At 44.2% G+C, this 27,872-nt stretch overlaps 1 protein-coding gene across 8 annotated transcripts in view; it reads right to left on the minus strand.

Annotated features, from left to right (window-relative positions):
• RBL1 (RB transcriptional corepressor like 1) overlaps positions 1-24,436 on the minus strand; it is an 82,091-nt gene extending 57,655 nt beyond the window's left edge. For 3 of the 8 annotated variants that reach the window (XM_073309947.2, XM_073309950.2, XM_073309945.2), the window contains exons 1-8: positions 24,197-24,436; positions 15,026-15,159; positions 13,914-14,114; positions 3,057-3,118; positions 2,838-2,966; positions 2,589-2,749; positions 873-922; positions 70-256 (exon numbers count right to left, since the gene is read on the minus strand). In XM_073309947.2, the coding sequence (XP_073166048.1) occupies positions 70-256; positions 873-922; positions 2,589-2,749; positions 2,838-2,966; positions 3,057-3,118; positions 13,914-14,114; positions 15,026-15,159; positions 24,197-24,346 (1,074 nt within the window). In that variant the 5' untranslated portion in view covers positions 24,347-24,436. Of the gene's footprint in view, positions 1-69; positions 257-872; positions 923-2,588; positions 2,750-2,837; positions 2,967-3,056; positions 3,119-13,913; positions 14,115-14,858; positions 14,941-15,025; positions 15,160-24,196 lie in introns of those variants that run through there. The other 5 variants (XM_073309946.2, XM_073309948.2, XM_073309951.2 and 2 more) reach the window with 5 other exon arrangements.
• Between the last annotated feature and the right edge of the window lie 3,436 nt (positions 24,437-27,872).

Genomic DNA, 27,872 nt, shown 5'->3' on the forward strand with positions numbered 1-27,872 from the left:
TCTGACAAACAGTGGGCATTGAAACCTGCATATGTAAATAATAAGAGTGAAACAGACAGGTTACATTACCTTTTCAAAATGCTGCTGAAGATGACACTCCACATGAGCTCTTGTTGTTGTTTTCCCCATTGGCACGTCAGCAGCAAACTTTCGGGGAGTTCCAATTTCTTCTTCTGCATCTGCTCCTAAGAAAACCCTCTCATCAAAGTCACCCACTGATAAAACATACTCTTCATACTCCTTATTCAATGCTTTGCTGGAAAAGAAGCCATACTGCATTTATTAAGGGTTCAGCTGTTAAAGAAGCCAGATAAACTAGCCAATGGAATTAGTCTATACAGTTGAAAACAATGAATAGTCAAAACATTTATTAATTTTAGTAATAGCACTCCCTGTGATTGGAACCTAACCAATATCAGTAATAGTGCACATGCTAACAAATGCCTTGACTCCCTTTTTCTAACACCATATCCTAATGGTTCTCAACCTATTTACCATTATGGGCCACATATGCAGTTCTCTGTGTGTTATGTGGGCTGCACCCACACAATATATATACTACCTGTATGGCCCTGAGGATGTCACATGGGCTGCAGCTATGTGCTGATTGGGCCATAAGTGAACCATGGGCCACGGGTTGAGAACCACTGCCCTATTCTGATTCCCTTGGGCTCACTGCAGGGCCTGGTCTCCCTGACCTCTCTTGCTGCTGGTGACCCTCCAAGACTTGGTTTCCAGTAAGTATTGAAGGAAGTGAGTTAAACTCTGCTCCCACTGGAAAATGAAACAGCCGTGGAGCAGAGCTGAGATGTTTCTTGCATGTATAAATGGCTTAACGTTATCATTGCTTAAGAGCATCATCCAGCACTTACTTGTTATCTGCAAAGCTGCAAAAATCCAAGAGGCAGTCTCCTTTTAAAATCTGGAAACAAGACAGTTGAAAAATAAGATTATATGTAATACAATTTTTAAAAGGTAGTAAATCCAAAACCTGTTCAATTCCAGAAGAGTGGATGCATGATAGTTTAATTGTAATGCAGATGACTAGGATCAAAATCATTCTCTGGATTTTTGCTGCACAAGACCAGTGAGGATGAATTTGTTGTACAGATGACATCTCAGCAGTATAAGCCTCCTCACTCTGACAATGTTTTGCTATATCCTAGCCAGAGAACTATGCTACCGACTATCCCCATAGGTAGTCTATAAAATTGCTTTATAACATAGTTCTCACATAATTCTCAGTCAGAAAATTCCTGTCCACACTTATCACAATGCTAGAATTCTGCTGGTATATTTAAACAGTGCTCTCACTAGCACTGGTCTGGTCCCAGTATAGACAGGGCCTTAGCCAGTCCACATAATGGAATCAAGAGGAGAAGGCAGGAGTTCTCTGCTAGCGTATAACTGGGGAAACCAAACAACAACAAAAACCCCACAACCCTAACTAATCTCTCTCCTTCACAGAAGAAAAATGTTTAAACAAAAATACCCACTTCTGCCAAAATGCCCAACTACCAAAACCTGTGCCAATCACTGTGTCCATTTGTTTCTATTTTACATCCCCACTTGCACTCCTTTGTTTATGTGTAAGGATCATTTCTTTATATGGATGCTACCATTATAAGCACATAAAAATGGCCATACTGGATCAGATCAAAGGTCCATCTAGTCCAGTATCCTGTTTTCTGATAGTAGCCAATGCCAGGTGCTTCAGAGGAAATGAGTAGAATAGGTAATCATCAAGTGATCCACCCCATCGCCCATTCCCAGCTTCTGGCGAACAGAGGCTCAAGACACCATCCCTGCTCATCCTGGCTAATAGCCACTGATACAGAAATTCATGGAGGATAGGTGTAGTTCTTTTTTGAACCCTGTTGTAGTCTTGGCCTTCACAACATCCTCTGGCAAAGAGTTCTACAGGTTGACTGTGCGATGTGTGAATACTTTCTTTTGTTTGTTTTAAACCTGTTCCCTATTCATTTCATTTGGTGACCCCTAGTTCTTGTGTTATGAGAAGGAGTAAATAACATTTCCTTATTTACTTTCTCCACACCAGTCATGATTTTATAGACGTCTGTCAGATCCCCCTTAGTCGTATCTTTTCCAGGCTGAAAAGTCCAGTCTTATTAATCTCTCCTCACATGGAAGCCGTTCCATACCCCTAATCATTTTTGTTGCCCTTTTTTCTGAATCTTTTCCAATATATCTTTTTTGAGATGGACTGACCACATCTACACGCAGTATTCAAGATGTGGACATACCATGGATTTATATAGAGGTAATATGACATTTTCTGTCTTATTATCTATCTATTTCTTAATGAGTCCCAACATTCTGTTAACTTTTCTGACTGCTGCTGCACATTGAGTGGATATTTTCAGAGAACTATCCACAATGACTCCAAGATCTTTCTTGAGTGGCAACAGCTAATTTAGACCCCATCATTTTATATGTATAATTGAGATTATGTTTTCCAATGTGCATTACTTTGCATTTATTACCACTGAATTTCATCTGCCATTTTGTTGCTCGATCACCCAGTTTTATGCTACCATTTTATAAACTCTTAAGTTATTAGTAAGTACCTTCCTATCAAAGAGCTTTGAAATGTATGGTTTAAAGTAGTGTTCCTTTATTCCTTTGGCTTCTACCATAAGTCCATCATGTAGTTCACAAAGTGTGGCAATGATGCAAGGAGGCTCTTCAGAGGCCTTGACTTCAGCAGTGTGAAAGTCTGCTGGTAAACCTGGAAAAAACAAAAAGGTCAGCTATCAATTATATTTCAAAAAGAACAAACAAGAAAAAATGTCTTTCAAATGCAAACACTAACATACCTTTGAATGATGGATTTAGCAACTCTCTCCTATCTGGGTACAAAAGGGCATTTGCAAAAATCAGGTCCAAGCAGCACAGAAGCAAATGATAGGAATTTACTAAATCATCTCCAATCATACGAAAATTACCTTTAAAAGACAGCAAATCACATCAAATAAAACCACAAAGTTAATCACTCAAAATGTGTACAATGCAGGCAGCTAATGAAAACAGCTTACCCTTGGTGTAAACAAAGAGCGTCCAGCAGAAGTTGAACAATTCTTTAACACTGCACTTTCTTCTACCAGAAAAAAAAACAAGAACAAAAAAAAAAAAACAGGAGAAAAGGTAAGACTTCAATCCCATAATACGGTGCCTTACTTGTTTGTTTTATGGCTAGAGTGCCATTATTTCCTCATGTAAAAAATATGGTCAGAACCTAAATTCCCTCTAAGCTGCGAGGCCGCACAGCAGCCTATTAAGCACCGCGCAGGCACTCAGGGCTCTGGCAGGGAGAGATGCCTCTCCCCGCTGGCGCCCATCCCAGCCCCGGACCTGCCGCGGCCAGGGGAGAGGCACCCCACCCCTGCCGCGGCCCGGACCTGCCACGGCTGGGGGAGAGGCGCCTATCCAATGGCCCCAACCTTGGAGCTTCACAGTGGGGAGAGGCACCTCTCTGCCCCAGCTCAGGTGCAGCTATGGGGAGAGAGAGAGCTGGAGGAGTCCTCTCTCCCCACCATAGCCCCAGGGCACCCCAAACCCTGCATTCCCTTCTTCACCCCAGAGCCTGCACCCACAGCTGGAGCCCTCACCCCCCCATACCTCAATGCTCTGCCCCAGCTCTGAGCCCCTCATCCCTGGCCCCACCCCACAGCCTGCACCCACACATATCACAACCTCTGTCCCAGCCCTGAACCCCTCCCACACTCCAAACCTTTTGGCCCCACCCCCACCACATGAATTTTGTTATGTGCACCAATATGGAGGTGACGTGTGACACATCACCTCCATATTGGTGCACATAACAAAATTCATTCTGATGTGTGTGGGAAAAATTAGAGGGAACACTGGTCAGAACGACTTCTTGACTATTTTGCTTGACGTTGAAATGCAAATTAATTAGGCCTGTTGATTAATCGCAGTTAACTTACACGATTAACTCAAAAAATTGTGATTAAAAAAATTAATCATGATTAATCGCACTGTTAAACAATAGAATACCAATTGCAATTATTTTGGGATTTTTTTCTATATTTTCAAACATATTGATTTCTATTACAACACAGAATACAAAGTGTATGGTGCTCACTTTATTTTTTTTATTTTTGATTACAAACATTTGCACTGTAAAAATAAGAAATCGCATGTTTCAATTCCCCTCATACAAGTACTGTAATGCAAGCTCTTGATTGTGACAGCGTAACTTACAAATGTCAATTTTTTGTTACATAACTGCATTCAAAATTAAAACAATGTAAAACTTTAGAGCCTGCAAATCCACTCAGTCCTACTTCAGCCAATTGCTCAAACAAGTTTGGTTACAATTTTCAGGAGATATTGCTGCCTGCTTCTTATTTACAATGTCACCTGAAAGAGAGACCAGGCGTTTGCATAGCACTTTTGCAGCTGGCATTGCAAAGTATTTACATGCCACATATGCTAAACATTTGTATGCCCCTTCATGCTTTGGTCACCATTCCAATGGACATGCTTCCATGCTAATGATACTCCAAAAAAAAAAAAAAAAAAAAAGTTAATTAAATTTGTGACTGAACTCCTTGAGGGAGAATTATGTCTCCTCTTCTGTTTTATATAGCAGTCTCAGATGATGACCCAGCACATGTTCATTTTAAGAACACTTTCACAGCAGATTTGACAAAACGCAAAGAAGGTACCGGTGTGAGATTAGTAAAAACAGCTACAGCACTTGACCCAAGGTTTAAGAATCGTCCAAAATCTGAGAGGGACAAGGTGTGGAGCATGCTTTTAGAAGTCTTAAAAGAGCAACACTTGGATGCAGAAACTACAGAACCTGAACCACCAAAAAAGAAAATCAATCTTCTGCTGGTGGCATCTGACTCAGATGATGAAAATGAACATGCGTTGGTCCGCTCTGCTTTGGATTGTTATCGAGCAGAACCCGTCATTATTATGGATGCATGTCCTCTGGAATGGTGGTTGAACCATGAAGGGACAAATGAGTATTTAGCACACCTGGCATGTAAATATCCTGCAACGCTGGCTACAGCAGTGCCATGCGAACACCTGTTCTCACTTTCAGGTGACATTGTAAACAAGAAGTGGGCAGTATTATCTCCTGAAAATTGTAACCAAATTTGTTTGAGCAATTGGCTGAAGTAGGACTCAGTGGATCTGTAGGATCTAAAGTTTTACATTGTTTTATTTTTGAATGCAGTTATTTTTTGTAGATAGTTCTACTTGTATTAGGTGAATTGAAAAATACTATTTTGTTTTTTATGGTGCAAATATTTGTAATAAAAATATAGTGAGCATGTACACTTTGTATTCTGCGTTGCAACTGAAATGGATATATTTGAAAATGTAGAAAATATCCAAAAATATTTAAATAAATGGTATTTTATTATTGTTTAATCGTGTGATTAATTTTTTTGATCGCTTGACAGCCCTAAAATTAATGAAAGTCAAAATTACACAAGTTATGTGATCAACACCTCCCTGGTCCACAATCTCTCTAATCCGGCACAGGACAACATTCTGCGACCCCACAAACTCTTCCTAATTCTTCTTTTGGATCTTCTGACCCCCTCCTCGATCAGATGAGCTCCTGTTCTGCTATGATTAAGGCTACATTTATGTCAGAGGTCATGGAAGTCACTTCCAGAGACCTCCATGACATTCTCTGCTTCAGCCCCAGGGGCTTTGGGACCCTGGAGCCAGCAGCCAGTGGGGCCCTGGCAGGGTTCCAGCTACAGAAGACAGGGGGCTCTCTGAAAGGTTCCAGTGACAGGTGACGGACTCCTGAGGGGGCCCTCCTCAGGGTTCCAGCTACGGATGACAGCCTTGGTTTGGGGGGGGGGGGGGTAACAGGACAGGATGCCTTGGGCAAGTGGCTCAGGGTGTCCCATTTTCTCTTTGGGAAATATGGTCACCCTGCAGCTCCCAGCTGTCATGGGTGGAGGGGGACCCCCCTGCAGCATCCAGCTGCCGTGGGCTGACGGGGTACCCCACAGCTCCTAGTCACCACGGTGGCGGGGGAAAACCATGAAGCCGCAGCAGCAAGTCATAGACAGGTCACAGCTTCCTTGAATTTTTGTTTATTGCCAGTGACCTGTCTGTGATGTTTACAAAAATAACCATGACAAAATCTTAGCCTTAGCTATGATACCCTAACATGCATCATGATGCTGATGTCACAACTGTGTCAGAACTCTCCTGGAATTGGTCCACAGTGGGACAACTAAGGGAATTTTAATTATATCAACTGTTTTTCTACGTGTTTTAATGCCTTAAAGTATTAAATATAGTTAAGCAACCTCACCATCAAAAAATATGAAGAGAAAAAAGTAAAACACAGAAGAATGGTTCAATGATATTAGGGGTTGAAGTAATTCAGATCCAGGGAATGGAAAGAACTACTAGGAAAGGTACTTATGAAGACTGCTATATTCTACACAAAAGAAAGTCTCTGGTTATGAAGGTTGTCTCCTCACTGTAAATCTATTAGGGGTCAACTGTCCATTCAGTGCACACGTGTAAACCTCACTAACAATAAGGAGATTTTGGTCACTGGAGAAAGCAGCAGGGGAAGTAAGGATAGCAGAATAAAAAAATAAGTGTGAAATTTTTTCATTCATTTTAATGAAGTGTTAATATCAAAAGTTATTTGTAATCACATATTACTCACAAATCAAAATTGCATCTTTAAGGATCTATACTATGTAAATACCTACTTCTAGGGCAGGGGTGGGCAAACTTTTTGGCCTGAGGGCCACATCTGGGTATAGGAATTGTATGGTGAGCCAAGAATGCTCACAAAATTGTGGTTGGGGTGCGGGCTCTGGGGTGGGGCCAGAAATGAGGAGTTCAGGGTTCATCGCTTGACAGCTCTAAAATTAATGAAAGTCAAAATTACACAAATTATGTGATGAACACTTCCCTCCACGCCTCCCGCCATGCAGGAGGTGGCTCCGGGCTGGGGCAGGGGGAGTGCGCTTGCGGTGGGGGCAGTGTGTGGAGTGGAGCCCCCGGCTGCCCCTATGCCTAGGAGCTGCGGGGTGGTGGGGGAGAGACATGCCTCTGCTTCTGGGAGCCACACGGCACAGCCCCCAACCTTGCTCCCTGGTGAAGCGCCGGAGCAGGGCAAGCCCCAAACCTAGCTCCCCAGTGGGAGCTCAAGGGCCGGACTAAAACAGCTGGCAGGCCGGATGTAGCCTGCAGTTTGCCCACCCCTGCTCTAGGGGAACACAAGTAGCTGTTTAAAGGTGACCTGAACTTGCAAAGAAAAAATAATGAATTTATAACTTTTATATTTAATAACGTTATTCTTTTCTGCATTAGAAGTTCAGATTTTGTCTATCCTGGAACTTTATAGACAAACTAATAGCATTCTCAGATGGAATAAGACTGAAAGTGAGAAAATGATTGTCAAGGTTCCTCCCCCATTCTGAACTCTAGGATACAGATGTGGGGACCTGCATGAAAACCTCCTAAGCTTACTTTTACCAGCTTAGGTTAAAACTTCCCCAAGGTACAAATTAATTTTATCCTTTGTCCTTGGAATATCCACTGCCACCACCAAACTCTAATTGGGTTTACTGGGAAACATAGTTTGGACACGTCTTTCCCCCCAAAATCCTCCCAACCCTTGCACCCCACTTCCTGGGAAAGGTTTGGTAAAAATCCTCACCAATTTGCATAGGTGATCACAGATCCAAACCCTTGGATCTGAGAACAATAAAAAGCATTCAGTTTTCTTATAAGACGACTTTTAATAGAAATAGAAGTAAGCAGAAGTAAAGGAATCACCTCTGTAAAATCAGGATGGTAGATACCTTACAGGGTAATTAGATTCAAAACACAGAGAATCCCTCTAGGCAAAACCTTAGGTTACAAAAAAGACACACAGACAGAAATAGTCATTCTATTCAGCACAATTCTTTTCTCAGCAATTTAAAGAAATCATAATCTAACACATACCTAGCTAGATTACTTACTAAAAGTTCTAAGACTCCATTCCTGGTCTATCCCCGGCAAAAGCTGCATACCAACAGACCCAGACCCTTTGTTTCTCTCCCTCCTCCCAGCTTTTGAAAGTATCTTGTCTCCTCATTGGTCATTTTGGTTAGGTGCCAGCGAGGTTACCTTTAGCTTCTTAACCCTTTACAGGTGAGAGGATTTTTCCTCTGGCCAGGAGGGATTTTAAAGGGGTTTACCCTTCCCTTTATATTTATGACAATGATAGAGGGGAAAGGATTTTTAGCCAGGTTGATTAGAACTCTTGTTTTTTGTTTACACCAATTTCACAGCTACAACTAACACCTTTGAGAGAAAAAGTCAGCTGAATTCAATTACTCCTGGGGGAATACTGCGCCACTGCACACAAAATTAACAAGCTGTGCATATTTTTCATTTTTTGCATAGAAAAAAAGTTTCTTCCAGAGAGTTGCTTCAGTTCTGCCTTTTCCCCCACCGAGGGCACTATGGCACTAGAACAGAGCAGCAGCTCCCAGCCAGCTAGGAAAGAGAAAGAGCCTGCCTTCTTCACAGTGCCTGTTGGGCCAGATCAGGAGACAGGGGACATAGGGAGACTGCATGGGATTGCTGTGGGGGTCAGACAGTGGCTCGTAAGGGCTAGTAGGGGAGGACAGCCTGGGGCAGGGAAATGGGAATTGAAGTGCAGGGCTACAGGGGGGAGGGAGGTGCAGGGCCACCTGGAGACAGGGGGATATCTGAATGGAGGTACAGACACATGGGGACAGGGGGAGTGGGTGTCTGAAGGGGGGCGGAAGGACAGGTCGACAGAGGGTGCAAGGACACATGGGGATGGGGCCACATGTGCCTGACTGTATGGAAGAGGCTAGGGGTCGGCCAGAGTATGCATGGTGGAAACTCCCTAACAATCCCTTCCCATCACCCCAAAAAAACCTGTTCCATACTTTTCCCCAACCCTCCAAGTTCACGTCCAGGCTCCTTCCCAGCAATTACTTCCCTCTCCCTCAGCTACCCCTAACTCCCCCAGTCTTTGCACTACCTCTGAGGGGTGTGGGAAACATGGTTCTGTAGTGTACTTTAAATGAATTACTACTCAGCATTCTGTATTAAAAATGAATTACTCCAAATTCTGTATTAATATACCTAGTAAGGAATCTATTTGTCAAAAAACATTTCCTGAATCTTTTTGGTTGTCTGTATTGTTACAGACATACTTGCTGACAGGTACTTTGAAATAAATGACCAAAAATAATTGAAACTGGTGTGATTATATTGGGTTATTTTGACAAATAAAATATACAGAATTTTGCAGAATTTTAAAATATAGTGCGCAGAATTTTTAACTTTTTAGAGCAGAATTCCCCACAGAATATTCAATTCCCCCTTTAATTAAGATAACAGAAGCTTTCCAACAGATACATGCAGGGTGGATTTGATTTAAATCACTACTCAGGAAGACTCTATTTAATCATGGTTTTCTACAAAAACGTGCATTCTTGTTGGCTGTTATAAGCCTAATACGTATTCTTCACAACTCAGAGATAGATGTAGGTTTCATTTTTAGAAGGTACACACTATACATTTTTAAACAGTGATTTATTTTGAAAACTTTTCATATTAGTTTTACAGCTATATCTGAAAATGAATGATTGTTTGGTTATTTCGTTTACTAAAGGTAACTGAAGCAGATATTTATGAAGTCATTGGGAGGTGTACAATCTCCAGTTCAACAGGTTAATCATTAATATTTGGACGATTTTCTTGCTATGCTAAATTAGGAGGAGATCACCACCAGACAGACATTTAAGTTGTTTTATTTAACTAAAACAACATCATGTATTCTGGATTTTTTTCTTCAACAGCAAACACATAATATTTTAACAAAAGAGCATATGTCCCTCACTTCTCACATTTATCTCCAAACTTCTTCTCCTTGTCCAGATCTATTCCGCCCCCAACCATCTTCTATTCATTAAACCTTTTGAAAATTTGCACTTTTAGAGAGAGGTAAGGGATTGACTCTGTGTACACCAATTTGCAGAGGGACAGTAGAGTTGAGGTCTGTTATTTCTCACCTCTATATATTATTTAAAAACATTTTTGCTGTTAACAAGTACGTTACTTCTGGAGACACAAATCCACAGTTTGAGAACTGCAAAACTAAACATCTCTGATGGTATCTTCTAGACTGAGCACTGAGTCCCATTGGGTAGATAGAAAGGTTAACCTAAATAATCTATACAGAAGCCCCTGAAACCCCATAAAATTGGGTCCCTAATCCATGAACTATTGGAACTCATTTACAAAACTTTTCTTAAAAATTACATGAATATATTGTCTCTTTCTATAGAATTAGAATTTCTCATCCCTATTCCATGATATGATACCTTTGAGCTATAGTGTATATTAATTAAAACTTATCAAAAAAATCCTATTTAAATTTAAATTTTTTTAAAATCATTGATTTTTATCCACCCTGGATATGAGAGGACTCCCAACTCTCTCTCTCTCTCAAAAAACATCAAACAAAAAAACCCCACCAGAAAGAAACAAAAAACCCCCGACAGACTTGATCTCTCATATTTCTCATGTAAGACAATCAGAAAACTTTTTTTTAAAATGAATATTTTTTTGGACATCAGAAAGAAGCACACAAACCCAATTAAAAAAAGAACTATGTAGGATACTTGACAATGCATAACATTACGCACCCATTCAGAAAAGTAAAACAATATTGTAGCCTTCTGAACCTAAAGGAATCATTTCAGGAAAACTAATTACAAGAGCTAGTATCTGAACAGGACACTGAGGCCAATACCCCTACTCTTGAAAGAAGTGCTATAGGATTTTTGTTGAACACAAGTAATCAGAAATTTAGCTTGAGGTTTCATTTGAAGAACAGTATCTTCAGCATCACAGCAGGTGCTTAATGCTCACCCAAACAGGGGCACTAGTGCTAGCCAAAGTCCTGATATCTTGCAACCAATTGCATGCAGGATGACCAGGCACTTATGCAGAGCCCCACTGACATCAATGGAACTCCACAGGGGCATACATGCAACTAAGTGCATCTCATTGCAGAACTGAACCCAAAAGTGACATCTATCAAGTTAACACCTTTTCCTGATTTTCAAAGTATAAATCATGGCCTTACCGTTGCTTAAACAGAAGTTTTCAGTAGGGCTGTCAAGCGATTAAAAAAAATTTATAGCAATTAATCACACTGTTAAACAATAGAATACCATTTATTTAAATGTTTTTGGATGTTTACTACATTTTCAAATATATTTATTTTAATTACAACACAGAACACAAAGTGTACAGTGCCCACTTTATATTTATTTTTGATTATATACATTTGCACTGTAAAAAACAAAAGAAATAGTATTTTCAATTCACTTAATATAATAAGTACTGTAGTGCAATCTCTTTATCATGAAAGTTGAACTTACAAATGTCAAATTACGTACAAAAAAAACTGCATTCAAAAATAAAACAATATAAAACTTTAGAGCCTAAAAGTCCACTCAGTCCAATCGCTCAGACAAGCAAGTTTAGTTACATTTGCAGGAGATAATGCTGTTCGCTTCTTGTTTACAATGTCACCTGAGAGTGAGAACAGGCGTTCGCATTGCACTGTTGGAACCGTAACAACACTGCCTCTGGCAGGACACAACTGAGAATATCAATTCAGGATTGCTTAGAGCAGGGCAGTTACAGACAAAGCCTGGGTTTCCTTTACTATTAAGGCACACCAAACCAACCAAACACAGAAGACCTTGGTTTTACCCCACTGGCTAACCAGAAGTCATACAAGCAATTTCCCTTAGATACTCCAGTTCCCTTGTATCACCACCAGCACCGCTTCTTATGGGGATGAATGGTTATGAAAACCAATACCCCAGTAAAAGAAAAAAGGTTCTCCCGATCCCAAAGGACCAAGTCCCAGACCCAAGTCAGATCTTACCCACAAATCACGCTGTTGCCAATCCTTTAGAATCTAAAATCTAAAGGTTTATCCATAAAAAGAAATATAGATGAGAGTTAGAATTGGTTAAATGGAATCAAATACATACAACAATTGCAAAGTTCTTAGTTCAGGCTTGATGGGATTACTGCTCAATTAAACTGATCAAGTCTCTGGAATACAAACATCCCAGCTTGGATGGGTCTGTCAGTCCTTTGTTTGGAGCTTCAGTTTCAAGTGAAGTTCCTTCAGAATTAAGAAGCAGGAATGAAGACAAAATGGAGGGGTTTCCAGGGCCTTTTATATCCTCAGCCATGTGGAAGAAAACCCCTTTTTTCTCCTGTGCAAAATCACAGCAACAAGATGGAGTTTGTAGTCACCTGGGCACATCACATGTCCATGAATGATTCAGGTTTTTGCAGGCCGATGCCATTGTTTACATGTTAGTTTGAACGCTCCCAGGAAAGCTCAGATGTGGATTGGTGTCTCCCAAAGTCCATGGTCAGTTAAGTGTTTCGTGATTGGGAACTTACTGAGAATAGTCCTTTCCCAAGAAGCTGACCAAATGCTTTACTGGGGCTACTTAGAATCAAACACATTGAGATACAAGTACATAGCCAATATTCATAACCTCAAATATAAAAATGATACACACATACAGACAGCATAATCATAACCAGCAAACTACAACCTTTCCATAGACACCCCCTTGACCTCCTCTGCACAATATTTGCTGCAAATATATAACAGTGCTTGCAACAATGATCTATACAGTCACAGTTCTTGTCAATAACATCACACCGGCGTTGCAAGATATTTACGTGCCAGATGTGCTAACCACTATTCCAGAGGATATGCATGCATACTGATGACAGGTTCTGCTTGAAAACAATCCAAAGCAGAGCGGACTGATGTATGTTAATTTTCATCATCTGAGTCAGATGCCACCAGCAGAAGGTTGATTTTCTTTTTTGGTGGTTTGGGTTCTGTAGTTTCCGCATCCAAGTGTTGCTCTTTTAAGACTTCTAAAAGCATGCTCCACATCTCGTTCCTGTCAGATTTTGGACAGCACTTCAGATTCTTAAACCTTCAGTCGAGTACTGTAGCTATCTTTAGAAATCTCACATTGGTACCTTCTTTGCATTTTTTCAAATCTGCAGTGACAGTGTTTGTAAATTAAACAACATGTGCTGAGTCATCATCTGAGCTCTCCCGCAAGGAGTTCAGTCACAAATTTAATTAACGCACTATTTTTTTTTAAACAAACATCATCAGCATGGAAGCATGTCCTCCGGAATGGTAGATGAAGCATGAAGGGGCATACAAATGTTTAGCATATCTGGCATGTAAATATCTTGCAATGCCGACTACTAAAAGTGCCATGCGAATGCCTGTTCTCACTTTCAGGTGATACTGTAAATAAGAAGCAGGCAACAGTATCTCCCGTAAATGTAAACAAACTTGTTTGTCTTTGCAAATGGCTGAACAAGAAGTAGGACTGAGTGAATTTGTAGGCTCTAAAGTTTTACATAGTTTTGTTTTTGAGTGCAGTTATGTAACAAAACAAAATAAAAATCTACATTTGTAAGTTATACTTTTATGATAGAGATTGCACTACAGTACTTGTATGAGGTGAACTGAAAAACGCTTTCTTAAAATCATTTTTACAGTGCAAATATTTGTAATAAATAATATAAAGTGAGCACTGTACACTTTGTATTCTGTGTTGTAATAGAAATCAAAGTATTTTAAAATGTAGAAAAACCATCCAAAATATTTAACAAACAATAGAATACTGATTGAAATTTTAACAGTGCAATTAATTGCGATTATTTTTTTTAATTGCAGTTAATTTTTTTGAGTTAATTGTGTGAGTTAACTGCAATTAATCGACAGCCCTGGTTTTCAGTAAAATCATTTAAATCTCTCAATATACCTCTGTTTCCTGCTCCTTTGTGGTTTAGGTGTTTCTTCATAAGGATTTTGAAATACATCCAAAAATATTGGTTCAAACTTTCTGAAAATCACAGTCGATACTTCAAAGTTTCTCTCCAGCCTCTCCATTCGTTCCCGAAATTCCTGTGGCAGGTCTGACATGTCCATCCACTTTTTCATTTTACTAAAAAACTGAATTAAACTTAAAAGAGCAACATTTAATTATAATTTAATCTCCAGCCATGAAACAGATTAAATAGTTTAGACTAAGATTTCCCCCCCCCCCCATTCTTAATCTTTTCTTAAAAAGATGGACTTTTGGTGAAAACCAAATCTGACTAATTTATTGCTTAGTAACTGCTTTAATTACAGAAAAGGATAAACACACTTTGCTAGACTCTAGTGCTGAGTATGTTCCACACAGTTGACTCTTACTTGGGGATTTCCTTTGGTTTCCACACCTTTATATGGATTCATTTAGATCAGAGAACGTGGCTCTCTTTGGTGGGGTCAGAAAAAACAGAAAAGTTATGGGGCAGGGAAAATGTAATTTTCACAACTGGGTGCTTAACCAAGACACCTGTATTGAAGAATTACGTGTTGAACTAACACTGAAGTGCATAAATACTTATGTAATTATATATCTCTAAGCACCCAAGCATTCATCTGAGTTTTAAAAGTTAACCGTTTTAAAATATTTAATTTAAACGGTTAACAAATTAAAGGGCTGGCTAAGGCCCAGCCAGAGCGGGGCCGGACTGGGGGGTTAACACTTACCGGTTAACCGGTAACACTAATGCTTACCAGTTAACTGGTTAACATCCCTACTCTGGCCTATGTTATGGAGGAAATAAGACTAGAGGATCTTAACAGTCCCCTCTGGCCTTAATATCTGTGAAAACTGGATAATGTGCTGGATTTTATATTTGTGCAATATCAATGATACCCTACTTCCACCGCTACGAGGAAAGTGCCATTCTGCTTTCAGTTAGAATGTAAGTAAAACAGCAGTCAAAAGGGGAGCAGATCTAGAATAAGGGAAAAAAGAAGCTGTGACTACACACAGACGTTTAGGTCTCCAGAAAAAAGCAAAAACCAAAAACACAAAAGTACCTTAGTTTGGCTGACCGTAGTATCCTAGTCAGTGAAACGCAGTTTCCTTCCATAAGACCACTTCCAACAGTGGGAAGTATGCTTTTACGACAAGCAACATATAGAGCACAAGCCAACCAATGCACCACTTCTCCCTGTCAAACCAGAAGTAAACAATCAATGGACAAACTTTTCCAGGGCAACAATGCTCAATTTGCAGTCTCAGCTTTTCATCTACTTCAAGTATCTCTAAAATCCTTTGGGACAGGAACAAGAACCAACATTTACTCAGGGTTGGATGATTTTTTCTTTTTAAATCTGGCCGGAACAAGAGAACCAAAACTGCCCAAATAGAACCACACCATAACTTCCTAGGAGTGGAAGATTATCCTTAATTTGCATGGAACAGAGTAGACAGCAGCTGATTGTTCCTTTAAAGACAGACAGACACTACAAGGCCTGCAATATGATTTGGCCACTTAGATCACAATAAACCACTGCATATTGCAGAGCCCTGAGGTCTCTGCTGACTGCACCTCTGTGTTAAAGATAATATACTGTAGTACTCCACGAGGCCACAATCTGGCTACTGATCAGCTGGAAACCCATTATCATTTCTGCAACATCAGTGAAGCCAGCCCTGTCTATTTTATCCCCCTACTGGCACCTTCACATGGAAGTTCTTCCATGTTTCCTTATAGTTAGAATGCCCTCTCCAAACTATTGTTAAAGCCCATGGGTGCCGGTTTGTATAATTTTTGGTGGTGCCCAGAACAGGTCCAAGCAGAGCCGGGGCAACCACCCCGAGCCCCAGGGGGACTCAAAAAGAATCCTTCTTTTTGTAGTTTACATTTACAACACACACTTTGCTTCTCTACAAAAGAAAAAGGACACTAAACTTTCTAAACTACTACGTGCTACAAGGGGCCACAGCAATGGTTCCCTCAACCCACCCAGCAATATTGTTAACCTATCCAACTATACTCTCAGACCAGCAGAAGCAGCTGTCCTATCTCGGGGCCTCTCCTTCTGCCCCTCCACCCCCACGAACATGATAAAATTCTGTGGTGACCTAGAATCCTATTTTCGACGTCTCCGACTCAAGGAATATTTCCAAAATACCTCTGAACAACATACTAATCCACAGAGGCCTCCCTACCAACACTACAAAAAGAAGGATTCTAGGTGGACTCCTCCTGAAGGTCGAAACAGCAGACTGGACTTCTACACAGAGTGCTTCTGCCAACGTGCACGGGCTGAAATTGTGGAAAAGCAGCGTCACTTGCCCCATAACCTCAGCCGTGCAGAACACAATGCCATCCACAGCCTCAGAAACAACTCTGACATCATAATCAAAAAGGCTGACAAAGGAGGTGCTGTTGTCATCATGAATAGGTCGGAATATGAACAAGAGACTGCTCGGCAGCTCTCCAGCACCACTTTCTACAAGCCATTACCCTATGATCCCACTGAGAGTTACCAAAAGAAACTACACCATTTGCTCAAGAAACTTCCTGAAAAAGCACAAGATCAAATCCGCACAGACACACCCCTGGAACTCCGACCTGGGATATTCTATCTACTACCCAAGATCCATAAACCTGGAAATCCTGGGCGCCCCATCATCTCAGGCTTTGGCACCCTGACAGCAGGATTGTCTGGCTAGGTAGACTCCCTCCTCAGGCCCTACGCTACCAGCACTCCCAGCTACCTTCGAGACACCACTGACTTCCTGAGGAAACTTCAATCCATCGGTGATCTTCCTGATAACACCATCCTGGCCACTATGGATGTAGAAGCCCTCTACACCAACATTCCACACAAAGATGGACTACAAGCCGTCAAGAACACTATCCCCGATAATGTCACGGCCAACCTGGTGGCTGAACTTTGTGACTTTGTCCTTACCCATAACTATTTTACATTTGGGGACAATGTATACCTTCAGATCAGCAGCACTTCTATGGGTACCCGCATGGCCCCACAGTATGCCAACATTTTTATGGCTGATTTAGAACAACGCTTCCTCAGCTCTCGTCCCCTAAAGCCCCTACTCTACTTGCACTATATTGATGACATCTTCATCATCTGGACCCATGGAAAAGAAGCCCTTGAGGAATTCCACCATGATTTCAACAATTTCCATCCCACCATCAACCTCAGCCTGGTCCAGTCCACACAAGAGATCCACTTCCTGGACACTACAGTGCTAATAAACAATGGTCACATAAACACCACCCCATACCGGAAACCTACTGACCGCTATTCCTACCTACATGCCTCCAGCTTTCACCCTGACCACACCACACGATCCATCGTCTACAGCCAAGCTCTGCGATACAACCGCATTTGCTCCAACCCCTCAGACAGAGACAAACACCTACAAGATCTCTGTCAAGCTTTCTTACAACTACAATACCCACCTGCGGAAGTGAAGAAACAGATTGATAGAGCCAGAAGAGTTCCCAGAAGTCACCTACTACAGGACAGGCCTAACAAAGAAAATAACAGAACGCCACTAGCCATCACCTTCAGGCCCCAACTAAAACCCCTCCAACGCATTATTAAGGATCTACAACCTATCCTGAAGGATGACCCAACACTCTCACAAATCTTGGGAGACAGGCCAGTCCTTGCCTACAGACAGCCCCACAACCTGAAGCGAATACTCACCAACAACCACATACCACACAACAGAACCACTAACCCAGGAACCTATCCTTGCAACAAAGCCCGTTGCCAACTGTGCCCACATATCTATTCAGGGGACACCATCAAAGGGCCTAATAACATCAGCCACACTATCAGAGGCTCGTTCACCTGCACATCCACCAATGTGATATATGCCATCATGTGCCAGCAATGCCCCTCTGCCATGTACATTGGTCAAACTGGACAGTCTCTACGTAAAAGAATAAATGGACACAAATCAGATGTCAAGAATTATAACATTCATAAACCAGTCGGAGAACACTTCAATCTCTCTGGTCATGCAATCACAGACATGAAGGTCGCTATCTTACAACAAAAGCACTTCAAATCCAGACTCCAGCGAGAAACTGCTGAATTGGAATTCATTTGCAAATTGGATACTATTAATTTAGGCTTAAATAGAGACTGGGAGTGGCTACGTCATTATGCAAGGTAGCCTATTTCCCCTTGTTTTTTCCTACCCCCCGCCGTTCTGGTTAAACTTGGATTTAAACTTGGAGAGTGGTCAGTTTGGATGAGCTATTGCCAGCAGGAGAGTGAGTTTTTGTGTGTGTGTGGGGGGGGGGGGGGCGGAGGGTGAGAAAACCTGGATTTGTGCTGGAAAGGGCCCAACTTGATGATCACTTTAGATAAGCTATTACCAGCAGGACAGTGGGGTGGGAGGAGGTATTGTTTCATGGTCTCTGTGTGTATATAATGTCTTCTGCAGTTTCCACGGTATGCATCCGATGAAGTGAGCTGTAGCTCACGAAAGCTCATGCTCAAATAAATTGGTTAGTCTCTAAGGTGCCACAAGTACTCCTTTTCTTTTTGCGAATACAGACTAACACGGCTGCTACTCTGAAACCTGTTCAAGAACAAGGCAAAGTTTGTGCCTTGGGAAATTTTTTAACCTAAGCTGGTAAAAATAAGTTTAGGGGGTCTTTCATGCGGGTCCCCACATCTGTACCCTAGAGTTCAGAGTGGGGAGGGAACCTTGACGGGGTATGACAGGGACCAGCAGCAGTGCCATGTGAAAGCCAAGCAGCTGCAGCAGCATACCAGGTGGCCAGGGAGGCCAACAACCAATTTAGTGCCAAGCCACAGACCTGCCGCTTTTATAAAGAGCTGCATGCCACCCTCAGCAGAGATTGCAGCACCCCTCTCAAAAGCACCATGAATAGCTTGAAAGAGCTTAAGTCACACGCCCCTGCCACAAACAGCAAAGAGTAGGAGATATTGGACGAAGAGGAGGATGGGGGACAGGTGACCATGGGATCCAGCTATGCAGTGAGCCAGGACCTATTTTTGACTCCACTGCAGTCCAGCACGAGTGAGCCCAATGCAGGGGAAGGAACCTTAGCTAAGAGCGTACATAAATTTTCAATTACAAAGTTGTTCCCCCCCAAAGTAGTAGGACACAATCTTTTCACTTTTCATTAATTTACTCATGCTAGAAGAGGTAGTGGTACCATCAAGAGGTAGAGCTGCTATCTGATTTTCATCTCTAGAGCTAGGGATGGTGACCAAGCATAGCAGTTTGTTTATGTACACAGGGATGTCCCTTGAATCCTCCTGAGAGATCTCGATGAAGCTTTAATGGAAGTACTCTGCAATCCTCTGATGGTTTCTAGGGGGGGCTGCCTTGTTTCTTCCTCCAAAGTAGGACACTTTCCCTGCCACTCAGTGATAGCTTCAGCAGGCCCCATTACAGTACTCAGGCTAGCAGCACATGGGCCCAGGTGGCTTTGGGATGCCAGTAGCAGCTGCATGAGAGCCTTTGATACCTTCAAGAGTGAGATATCAGCTAAAATCACTATCAACTGTGGAAAAGGGTACCAGTATTCATGGTCATTATCCTATATATTATTAGAATCATGCAACCAAGTAATTCCCTTCTCATTTTCCTTCACCTGCCACGATGAGTATGGCCTACTGGGGGAGGGAGGGGGAGACAGTGATTGGTGCCATGCACAAGCAATCCCAAGCAGAAGTGAGAATGTAGTGCTTAAAACTTTTGGGGAGCAAGTTTAACATCTTAAGTTTCACTTTCTGTAGTGAATGTACCAACAATAGTACCGCTGTGTGATTTATCTTCAGCTGTTGCCACTGTGGCCTTTGGAGTTTCCCCCTCCACATTTGCAGAGCCACATAAGGTGGAGAAAGAAGAGGACTCAGAATAACATGTTCCAGGACATCCTGCAAGCCAGCGCTGCATTGGACCATAAGCACAGGGCCTGGAGGATGAACAATGCAGACAGCCTGGAAAAGGAAAGAATGGAGAGGAGAAAGGCCCAGGAGTCCCAGCAGGAAAAGGAGAGGAAGATCAACAGGGCACAGTGGAGCTTCTCAGGCAGCAAACACAGATGCAGCAGACTCTGGTGGACTTTCAGATTCAACAGTCCCAGGCTTGCTCCCTCTGCAGCCCATTGAGACCTCTCATAACCAGCACACCCCCAACATTCCAAATGGTTTAAGGAGTCGTTGCAGTACCCTTAATGTCCATCAGAGTAGAGTGATAAAGACAATCACAGCTTCACATACACAGGTCTGTGTAAGCCATAGTTGGTATCTGTGTAGCTGAAATGGACATGAAAATTCTTTCACCCTTCATAACTACATTTATTATGTTTTTAATGTATTTGTTGTGAAATTACAATTTTGTTGCACTGATTTTGTTCCAATAGAATTTTATTCTGTAACATAATTCATCTTTATTAATTCACAACATATACTGCCCTTTATCTGTTACTTCATGTCACACAATCCACATGACCATTCACAAAACAAATAGGTGAATTAATGTTATATTCCTACATGTACAGCAATCACCAAACGATTCCTACCAGGCCGCAAAAGAGCAGGGTCAGATAGAGCACACTACACCACCATACATTACTCACTATTAAAATGGTCATTCAAAGCCTTCCTGAGCCATTTCGCTCTGCCTTGAGCCCTTGTATTTGGATGTTCAAATTCATCAGACAGCCATGCCACCTCAGCAGAAACTTTCCCCCCTTTGCCATACATACATTATGCAGGCCAAAGCAGACAGCTATAACCATTGGGATATTTTTCTCACTGAGGTCCAATCTTGTGAGTTAACAATGCCAGCGACCCTTCATAATAAAAAGCACATTCAACTGTCATTCCACACTGGCTGAGCCAGTAGTTAAATTGTTCCTTGGTGCAGTCGAGGTGGTTGGTGTATGGCCAGGGAAAAAAGGGATAGGTTGGGTCCCCCAGCATCACTGTTGGCATTTCAACATCCCAATAGTAATCCGCCGGTTGGGAAAGAAAGTCCCTGCTCGTAGCTCTCTGAACAGTCCTCTGTTCTTAAAGATGCAAGCGTCATGCACATTTCCTGAACAGCCCACATTGATGTCAGTGAAGTGTCCCTGGTGATCCACCAATGTTTGCATAACCACAGAAATGTAGCCCTTTCTGTTGATGTACTCAGTAGCAAGGTGGTCTGGTGCCAAAATAGGGATGTGCGTGTTGTCCATTGCTCCACTGTAGTTTTGGAATCCCATTCCTGCAAATCCACCCACTATGTCCTGCACACTGCCAGAGCAGGAGGCAATTAATGGCCCCACACAGCCCCACACCACAACGGCCTCCGTGGTATATTTCCCAACTCCGAATTGATTCCCAACTGCCCAGTAGCAATCTGGGGTTGCAAGTCTCCACACTGTGATTCCCACTAACTTCTTCACTATCAGTAAAGCTCTCATTTTGGTGTCCCTGTGCTGGAGGGCAGGTGTGAGCTTGGCACATGAATCCAGGAATGTGGACTTGCACCAAAAGTAGGGATGTAAATATTGGTTAAAAAAAGTAAACCAGTTCAACGATTAAAATTTCGTGTAACCAGTTAACCGAGGTAGCTGGGGCGCCAATCCGGTCAGGGTCCAGCGCAGCCAGGGCTGGGGTCTGATGTGTTGCGGCCAGGGTCCACCCCACCGGCCCGATGTGGGGCCGCCAGGGTTAATGCTTACTGGTTAACCTTTTACATCCCTAGATGAAAGATCTGCAGCCACTGCTCTTCATTCCAAACCTACATTAGAATGAGATCCCACCAGTCAGAGCTTGTTTCTCAAACCCAGAAGCAGCACTCCAACATCTGCAGCTATTTCTGTGAATGCCACCAACAACCTTGAATTGGTTCTCATGATGTAGCACAGCAATGTGTCCAAGAAATCGTCATGTTCCCCACTGATTTGTTTTTTCAAGCACCTGTGCAAATACTCCAGGATTGCACACCCTGTGATTTCAATGTTTATGACAATAGTGCAAAGCTATGCAGTCTCCACGCTTTTGTCAGAGATGACGGACAGCGAGGAGGGCCACGTGGGTTTGTGGAGTTTTGAAATAAAGGCACAAAAATTATGGGATACAGATAACATTATGAGATGGAGACAGCTGCAAACTGGGAAGTAGACCCCATGCTCCCAGTCACCCCTGCATGACTCGTTTCGGCCCGATTATGCATTGCCAAAACTTCCCAAGACAGTGCGCTAGACAGGGGTAAGTTGCACAGTGGGATACCTACTCATGGTGCACTGCATTCTGCATTGATACAAGCATTCTTGGTGAGTATGAGCACCACCAGCAAAAGCAGCTAAGTATGCACACACACAAGCAAAGTACTAACAGTGACGGCCGTATGCCAACGTAACTTGAGTCAATGTAAGTTTGTAGTGTAGGCATGGACAAAGTACCTCCTGCTCCATCCAACTATCAATCAAATTTGGGGGCTGCTCTAACTTGTGCAAGGGAACTAGGGATCATATGCCAGATGGATCTAGCTCAGAGGTGGGCAAACAATGGCCTGCAGGCCACATCCGGCCCACGGGACCATCCTGCCCTGCCCTGGAGCTCCTGACTGGTGAGGCTAGCCCCCGGCCCCTCCTCTTCTGTCTCCTGCGCGCCCCACCCCTGCAGCCATGCTGCTGCGCGGGCAGCGTGGCTTGTGCCCACCCACCTCCCAGGCTTTCCAATAAGCCAGTCCTGCCACTCTGAGCGGCATGGTAAGGGGGTGGGGAGTTGGATAAGGGGCAGAGGATCCCAGGGGGCAGTCAGGGAACCGGGGGGGTTGGGTGGGGTTGGATAGGCGTGGGAGTGCCAGGGGATCCCGGGAGGGGGCGGTCAGGGGACAAAGAGATGGGTCGGTTGGATGGGTTGGGAGTTCTGAGGGGGGCAGTCAGGGGGCGAATAGGCGGCGGGGGGCCAGGCTGATTGGGGAGGCACAGCCTTCCCTGCCTGGCCTTCCATACAGTTTTGCAACCCCAATGTGGCCCTCGGGCCAAAAAGTTTGCCCACCCCAATCTAGCTGGTACACAGCATGCTCTAGCCATTCCTACTTCTTACCCTCTGCACCACGGGCTGTAGTAAGCTATATTTGCATGTGGTTTCTGTTCTCCCTGCAAATAAGTGGTGAAAAGAGTGAAGGACTGGGCAAAACTCTGCCCCAAAACACTGACTCCTGATTTCTTTGAAAAAGTATGTTCAGCTTTTAGGCTGAAAAATTTGGATACCACCACTCTGACCTTTAAGGTCAAGATCATTCTAGCATCCTTTGAAAGCAAGATACATATACCCACTTACTCTTGAATAACTTTGACTGTGGACACTCTTGTTCCAGAACAAGGCACTCTTACTCCAGAATAAAAGTGTCACACGTAGACTCCAGCCCTGAATAGTTTGGCATGGTTTTAATGCTTATACTAGCATAACAATATCCTCCAAGAGTGTGATTAAATGACACCACCACTGAGCTATGCTGACTAAACCTCCAGGGTGGACACAGTTGTGAAGCCAGAAGAGGGCTTCCGAGGGCATAGCTAATATTGTTTGGGGAGGTGGTGATCTGGCACCAGAAGTCCTCCTCTCGGTGTACACTGCATCTCCACCGGGTGGGGGCATACATGGCACTCTGCAAAGGGACACAGCGCCTTCATGTGTAGACAGGCCCTTATGCATTTTCTCTAATAAGTCACCCTTTACCTGAAACGTGTTTGGCCAACCCCCATTGGCAGAGCACTGATCTCCTGCCAAGCAGAGTACCAGCCAAGGCAGTCAGACCCTGGGGCTGGAGTCCGATCCGCGCAGCCAGACAGGAGCCTTGGGAACACACGCACACACCTGAGCTGGTGTCTGCGCCAGACCTTCTGCGGGCGCCCCACGTCTGTCTACAGCCTGCAGCCCCTCCGGGCCGGCCGTTCCCCGCCGCGGCGCTCGCCTAGCCCAGCGCGGGCCGGGGCTCCCACGGAGCCGAGTCTGCCAGCACGAGCGCTCGCTCACGCCTCCGCCCCAGAGCCAGCGGCCGCCCAGGGGGGAAGCCTGGGCCCTGCAAGGCCGCGGGCAACCCAGGAGCTACCCCAGCAGCACGGCCCCAGGGAGCCCCTCCTGCGGGTGGATCCCGGGGCAGCGCCCGCTGGGCCCGGCGCCTGCCCCCTGACCCGTCGGGCTCCGGGCGGAGCCGGCCACGGCCCTGCCGCTCACCTCCAGGCTGTACGTGCCCCGCAGCGCCGTGAAGTCCCGCAGAGCCTCGGCGGCGCTGGCCGCGTCCAGGTTGAGGTCCTGGCAGAGGCGGTCGATGACGGCGCGGGCCGAGCCCTGGGCCTCCCCGGCCGGGGGCTCCTTCTGGGACATGGCGGCTCCACAGCCCCCAGCGCCGGCCCAGCGGCTCCGGGTCCAACCCACAAGGCCCTGCGCTCAGCGCGCCAAAACCGCTTCACCCGGCCGGCCCTCGTATCCCTCCGCCCAGCCGGGGCCCGCTGCCGCTCTTCCCTCGGGAGTGGCCCTGCAGGAGAAGGTCGGCCCCTAAGCTCTGCGGCCGTTGCCTCTCCCCGGACCCCGCTGCTAGCGGGCCGGCCGCGGAGGAATATGGAGCAGCGGAGCCGGCGCGTGAGAGGGCGGACGAGCTGGTCTTGTTGTGCCGGGCGTAGTGTGAACTGCTCTGACTTAGTTTGCCCCCCCCCCGGTGCAGGGCTAGCCATTTGTAACCGGTAGCGGTGAATAAGAAGTGAGGTTTCAGGGTCGCAGCCGTCTTAGTCTGTATTCGCAAAAAGAAGAGGAGGACTTGTGGCACCTGAGAGACTCACACACTTATTTGAGCATGAGCTTTCGTGAGCTAGAGCTCGCTTCATCGGCTTATGCTCAATTAAATACGTGTGTGAGTCTCTCAGGTGCCACAAGTCCTCCTCTTCTTTTTGAGAGGTAAGGGTGTTCTTATGGGCTGCCTTGTCCTAATTTGCTAAAACTTGAGAGTGGTGTGGGATGGAAACAAAGTCTTCAGCCTCCAAAGGCCCCTGCCTGGTGTGTACAGATGCCTCACTTACCTCTTCCTGGAGTGAAAAGAAAAGGAGGACTTGTGGCACCTTAGAGCCTAACCAATTTATTTGAGCATGAGCTTTCGTGAGCTACAGCTCACTTCATCGGATGCATACGGTGGAAACTGCAGCAGACTTTATATACACACAGAGAATATGAACCAATACCTCCTCCCACCCCACTGTCCTGCTGGTAATAGCTTATCTAAAGTGATCATCAGGTTGGGCCATTTCCAGCACAGATCCAGGTTTTCTCACCCTCCACCCCCCCACACAAATTCACTCTCCTGCTGGTGATAGCCCATCCAAAGTGACAACTCTTTACACAATGTGTATGATAATCAAGTTGGGCCATTTCCTGCACAAATCCAGGTTCTCTCACCCCCTCCCAAAAACCACACACACAAACTCACTATCCTGCTCGTAATAGCTCATCCAAAGTGACCACTCTCCCTACAATGTGCATGATAATCAAGGTGGGCCATTTCCAGCACAAATCCAGGTTTTCTCACACCCCCCCCCCACCCCCATACACACACAAACTCACTCTCCTGCTGGTAATAGCTATTACCAGCAGGACAGTGGGGTGGGAGGAGGTATTGTTTCATATTCTCTGTGTGTATATAAAGTCTGCTGCAGTTTCCACAGTATGCATCCGATGAAGTGAGCTGTAGCTCACGAAAGCTCATGCTCAAATAAATTGGTTCGTCTCTAAGGTGCCACAAGTACTCCTTTTCTTTTTGCGAATACAGACTAACACGGCTGTTACTCTGAAACCGGTCTTCGTGGAGTGAGGTCATTTAAACATTTATTTCGCAGCTTCATTTATGTGCTAACAGCATAGTATCCTGACATTGATACTTTTGCCCAAGTGATCAGTTCCTCTTCAGGATAAGTCCATTAGCCATAATCAGGGCTGTATCCCCAGGCTCTTGGTGTCCCTAGCCTCTGACTGCCAGATGCTGGGAGTGGACCATGGGATGGTTCACTCAGTGATTGACTGTTCAGTTCATTGCCTCTGAAGCACCTGGTACTGGCCTAGGGTGACCAGTCAGCAAGTATGAAAAATCAGGATGAGGGGGGGTTAATAGGAGCCTATATAAAGAAAAAGACCCAAAAATCTGGACTGTCCCTATAAAAAAAAAAGGGGGGGGGCAATCTAGTCACCCTACACTGGCCGCTGGCAGAAGATAGGATACTGGGCTAAAGGAACTATTGGTCTGACCCATTCTGGCAGTTCTTATGTTCAAGAAGAAATTACAATAGGTTTTACTGAATATTTGAGAATGGCTTGCACAAAAACACTATGGGCTGGATTGAGGCAAAATAACAGTTGCAAAAGGCAATCACCATTGGTGGATTGAATGAAAAAGTTTTGAGACAGGGCTAAAAAAAAAAAAAAAAAAAAAAAAAAAGAGAAAATCAGACTGGAAGTCGAATGATACAACAATAAACTTGTGCTCTAAAAATAAGAAGTTAGAATTAAAAATTCTAAATTAGAAGTCACAATACTAGAAACAGAGATGCCATTGCCAAAATGGCTAGCAAGTACTGCGCTGCTTGGGCTTTGCCGGCCAGGTAGGGAACCAGTTGCAGGGCCCAGGTTGTCTTCTCTCATCCTGTTCCCATGGCTACCTGCTCAAAAGTGCCTAGGAAGGCATCGGGATCATCTGCAGGGCCCATTTTACAGAGTCCCAATCCTGGTGCCCAATTGCCATCCCCCACCATGGGACTCACCATCTTCTGGAGGAGCTGCTGCTGGGTGCTGGCCTGCTCTCATATAAAGTCCTGCAAATTCTTCTGCTCTGCTTGCCAGTTAAGCAAGACCTGCCTCTCCAGCTGGTGGGACTTCTGAAAGGTTTGCATTGCTTGTTGCACCTCTTCCTGCTGCTTTACCAGCCACTGCAAGGTCTCCTCAGTCTCTGGGCTCCCAAAGTCTTCCTCTGGCACAAAATCATAGAGAAGCCCCCATGTGTAGCAGTTTACAGCAGGTCCTCTTCACTCCTGGCCCAGCTGTGCTGACAGTCACTTGGAGATCCTGGGTTTAGTAACCACTAGTGCTTTTTATTTACAGGTTGTGCTCCCACCACCTTTTCACCATACACAGCTTGCTTCTAGTGTCTGCTCCCAAGAGGGAAGAGCTATCACTCTGCTTCCTCTCCTCCCTCTAGCTTCCTTCCCTGCAGCCTTTTTATAGCCCCAAGCTAATTGGGCAGGCAGCTGTCTCCCATTCACCCATTAGGCACAGGTTTTCTCTAGCCAGCTCCAATTTGCTTTCCATAATGGGGACTGGCTTGACAGAAGGCCAAGTCAGCAGTTCTTGCCCAGCAATCTGTCACACATATATAAATAAAATGGGTTCAGATATGAAAGACCCAAGTTCAAGTCCCTGTTCTAAATCAGTTAGAGAAGGATTTGAAAACAGGTCTCCTACATCCTACACAAGCTCCTGAACTGCTGGGCTATTGGCTACAATAAGATGGGGGGCAGGGAGGGGGTGTGTGTGTGTGTGCGCGTGCCTAATTCCAGGACAGGATCCATGACTGTGAATCCCAATCATAGATTCTAAGGCCAGAAAGGATTGCTCCAAACTTCCACACCAGAATTCCTAGAGCAGATATTTCAGAAAACAATCACATCTTAATTTAAAAAATTGTCAGTGATGGTGAATCTACCACGACCCTTGGTAAATTGTTCAAATGGTTAATTACTCTCAACTATTGAAAAGTTATGCCTTTTTTCCAGTCTGAATTTGACTAGCTTCAGCTTCTAGCCATTGGATTGTATTAGACCTTTCTCTGCTAGATTGAAGAGCCTGTTGTTAAATGTTAATAGTTGAGGTTGGT

This window comes from Lepidochelys kempii, chromosome 13, assembly GCF_965140285.1.
Source record: "Lepidochelys kempii isolate rLepKem1 chromosome 13, rLepKem1.hap1, whole genome shotgun sequence".
NCBI lineage: Eukaryota > Metazoa > Chordata > Testudines > Cheloniidae > Lepidochelys > Lepidochelys kempii.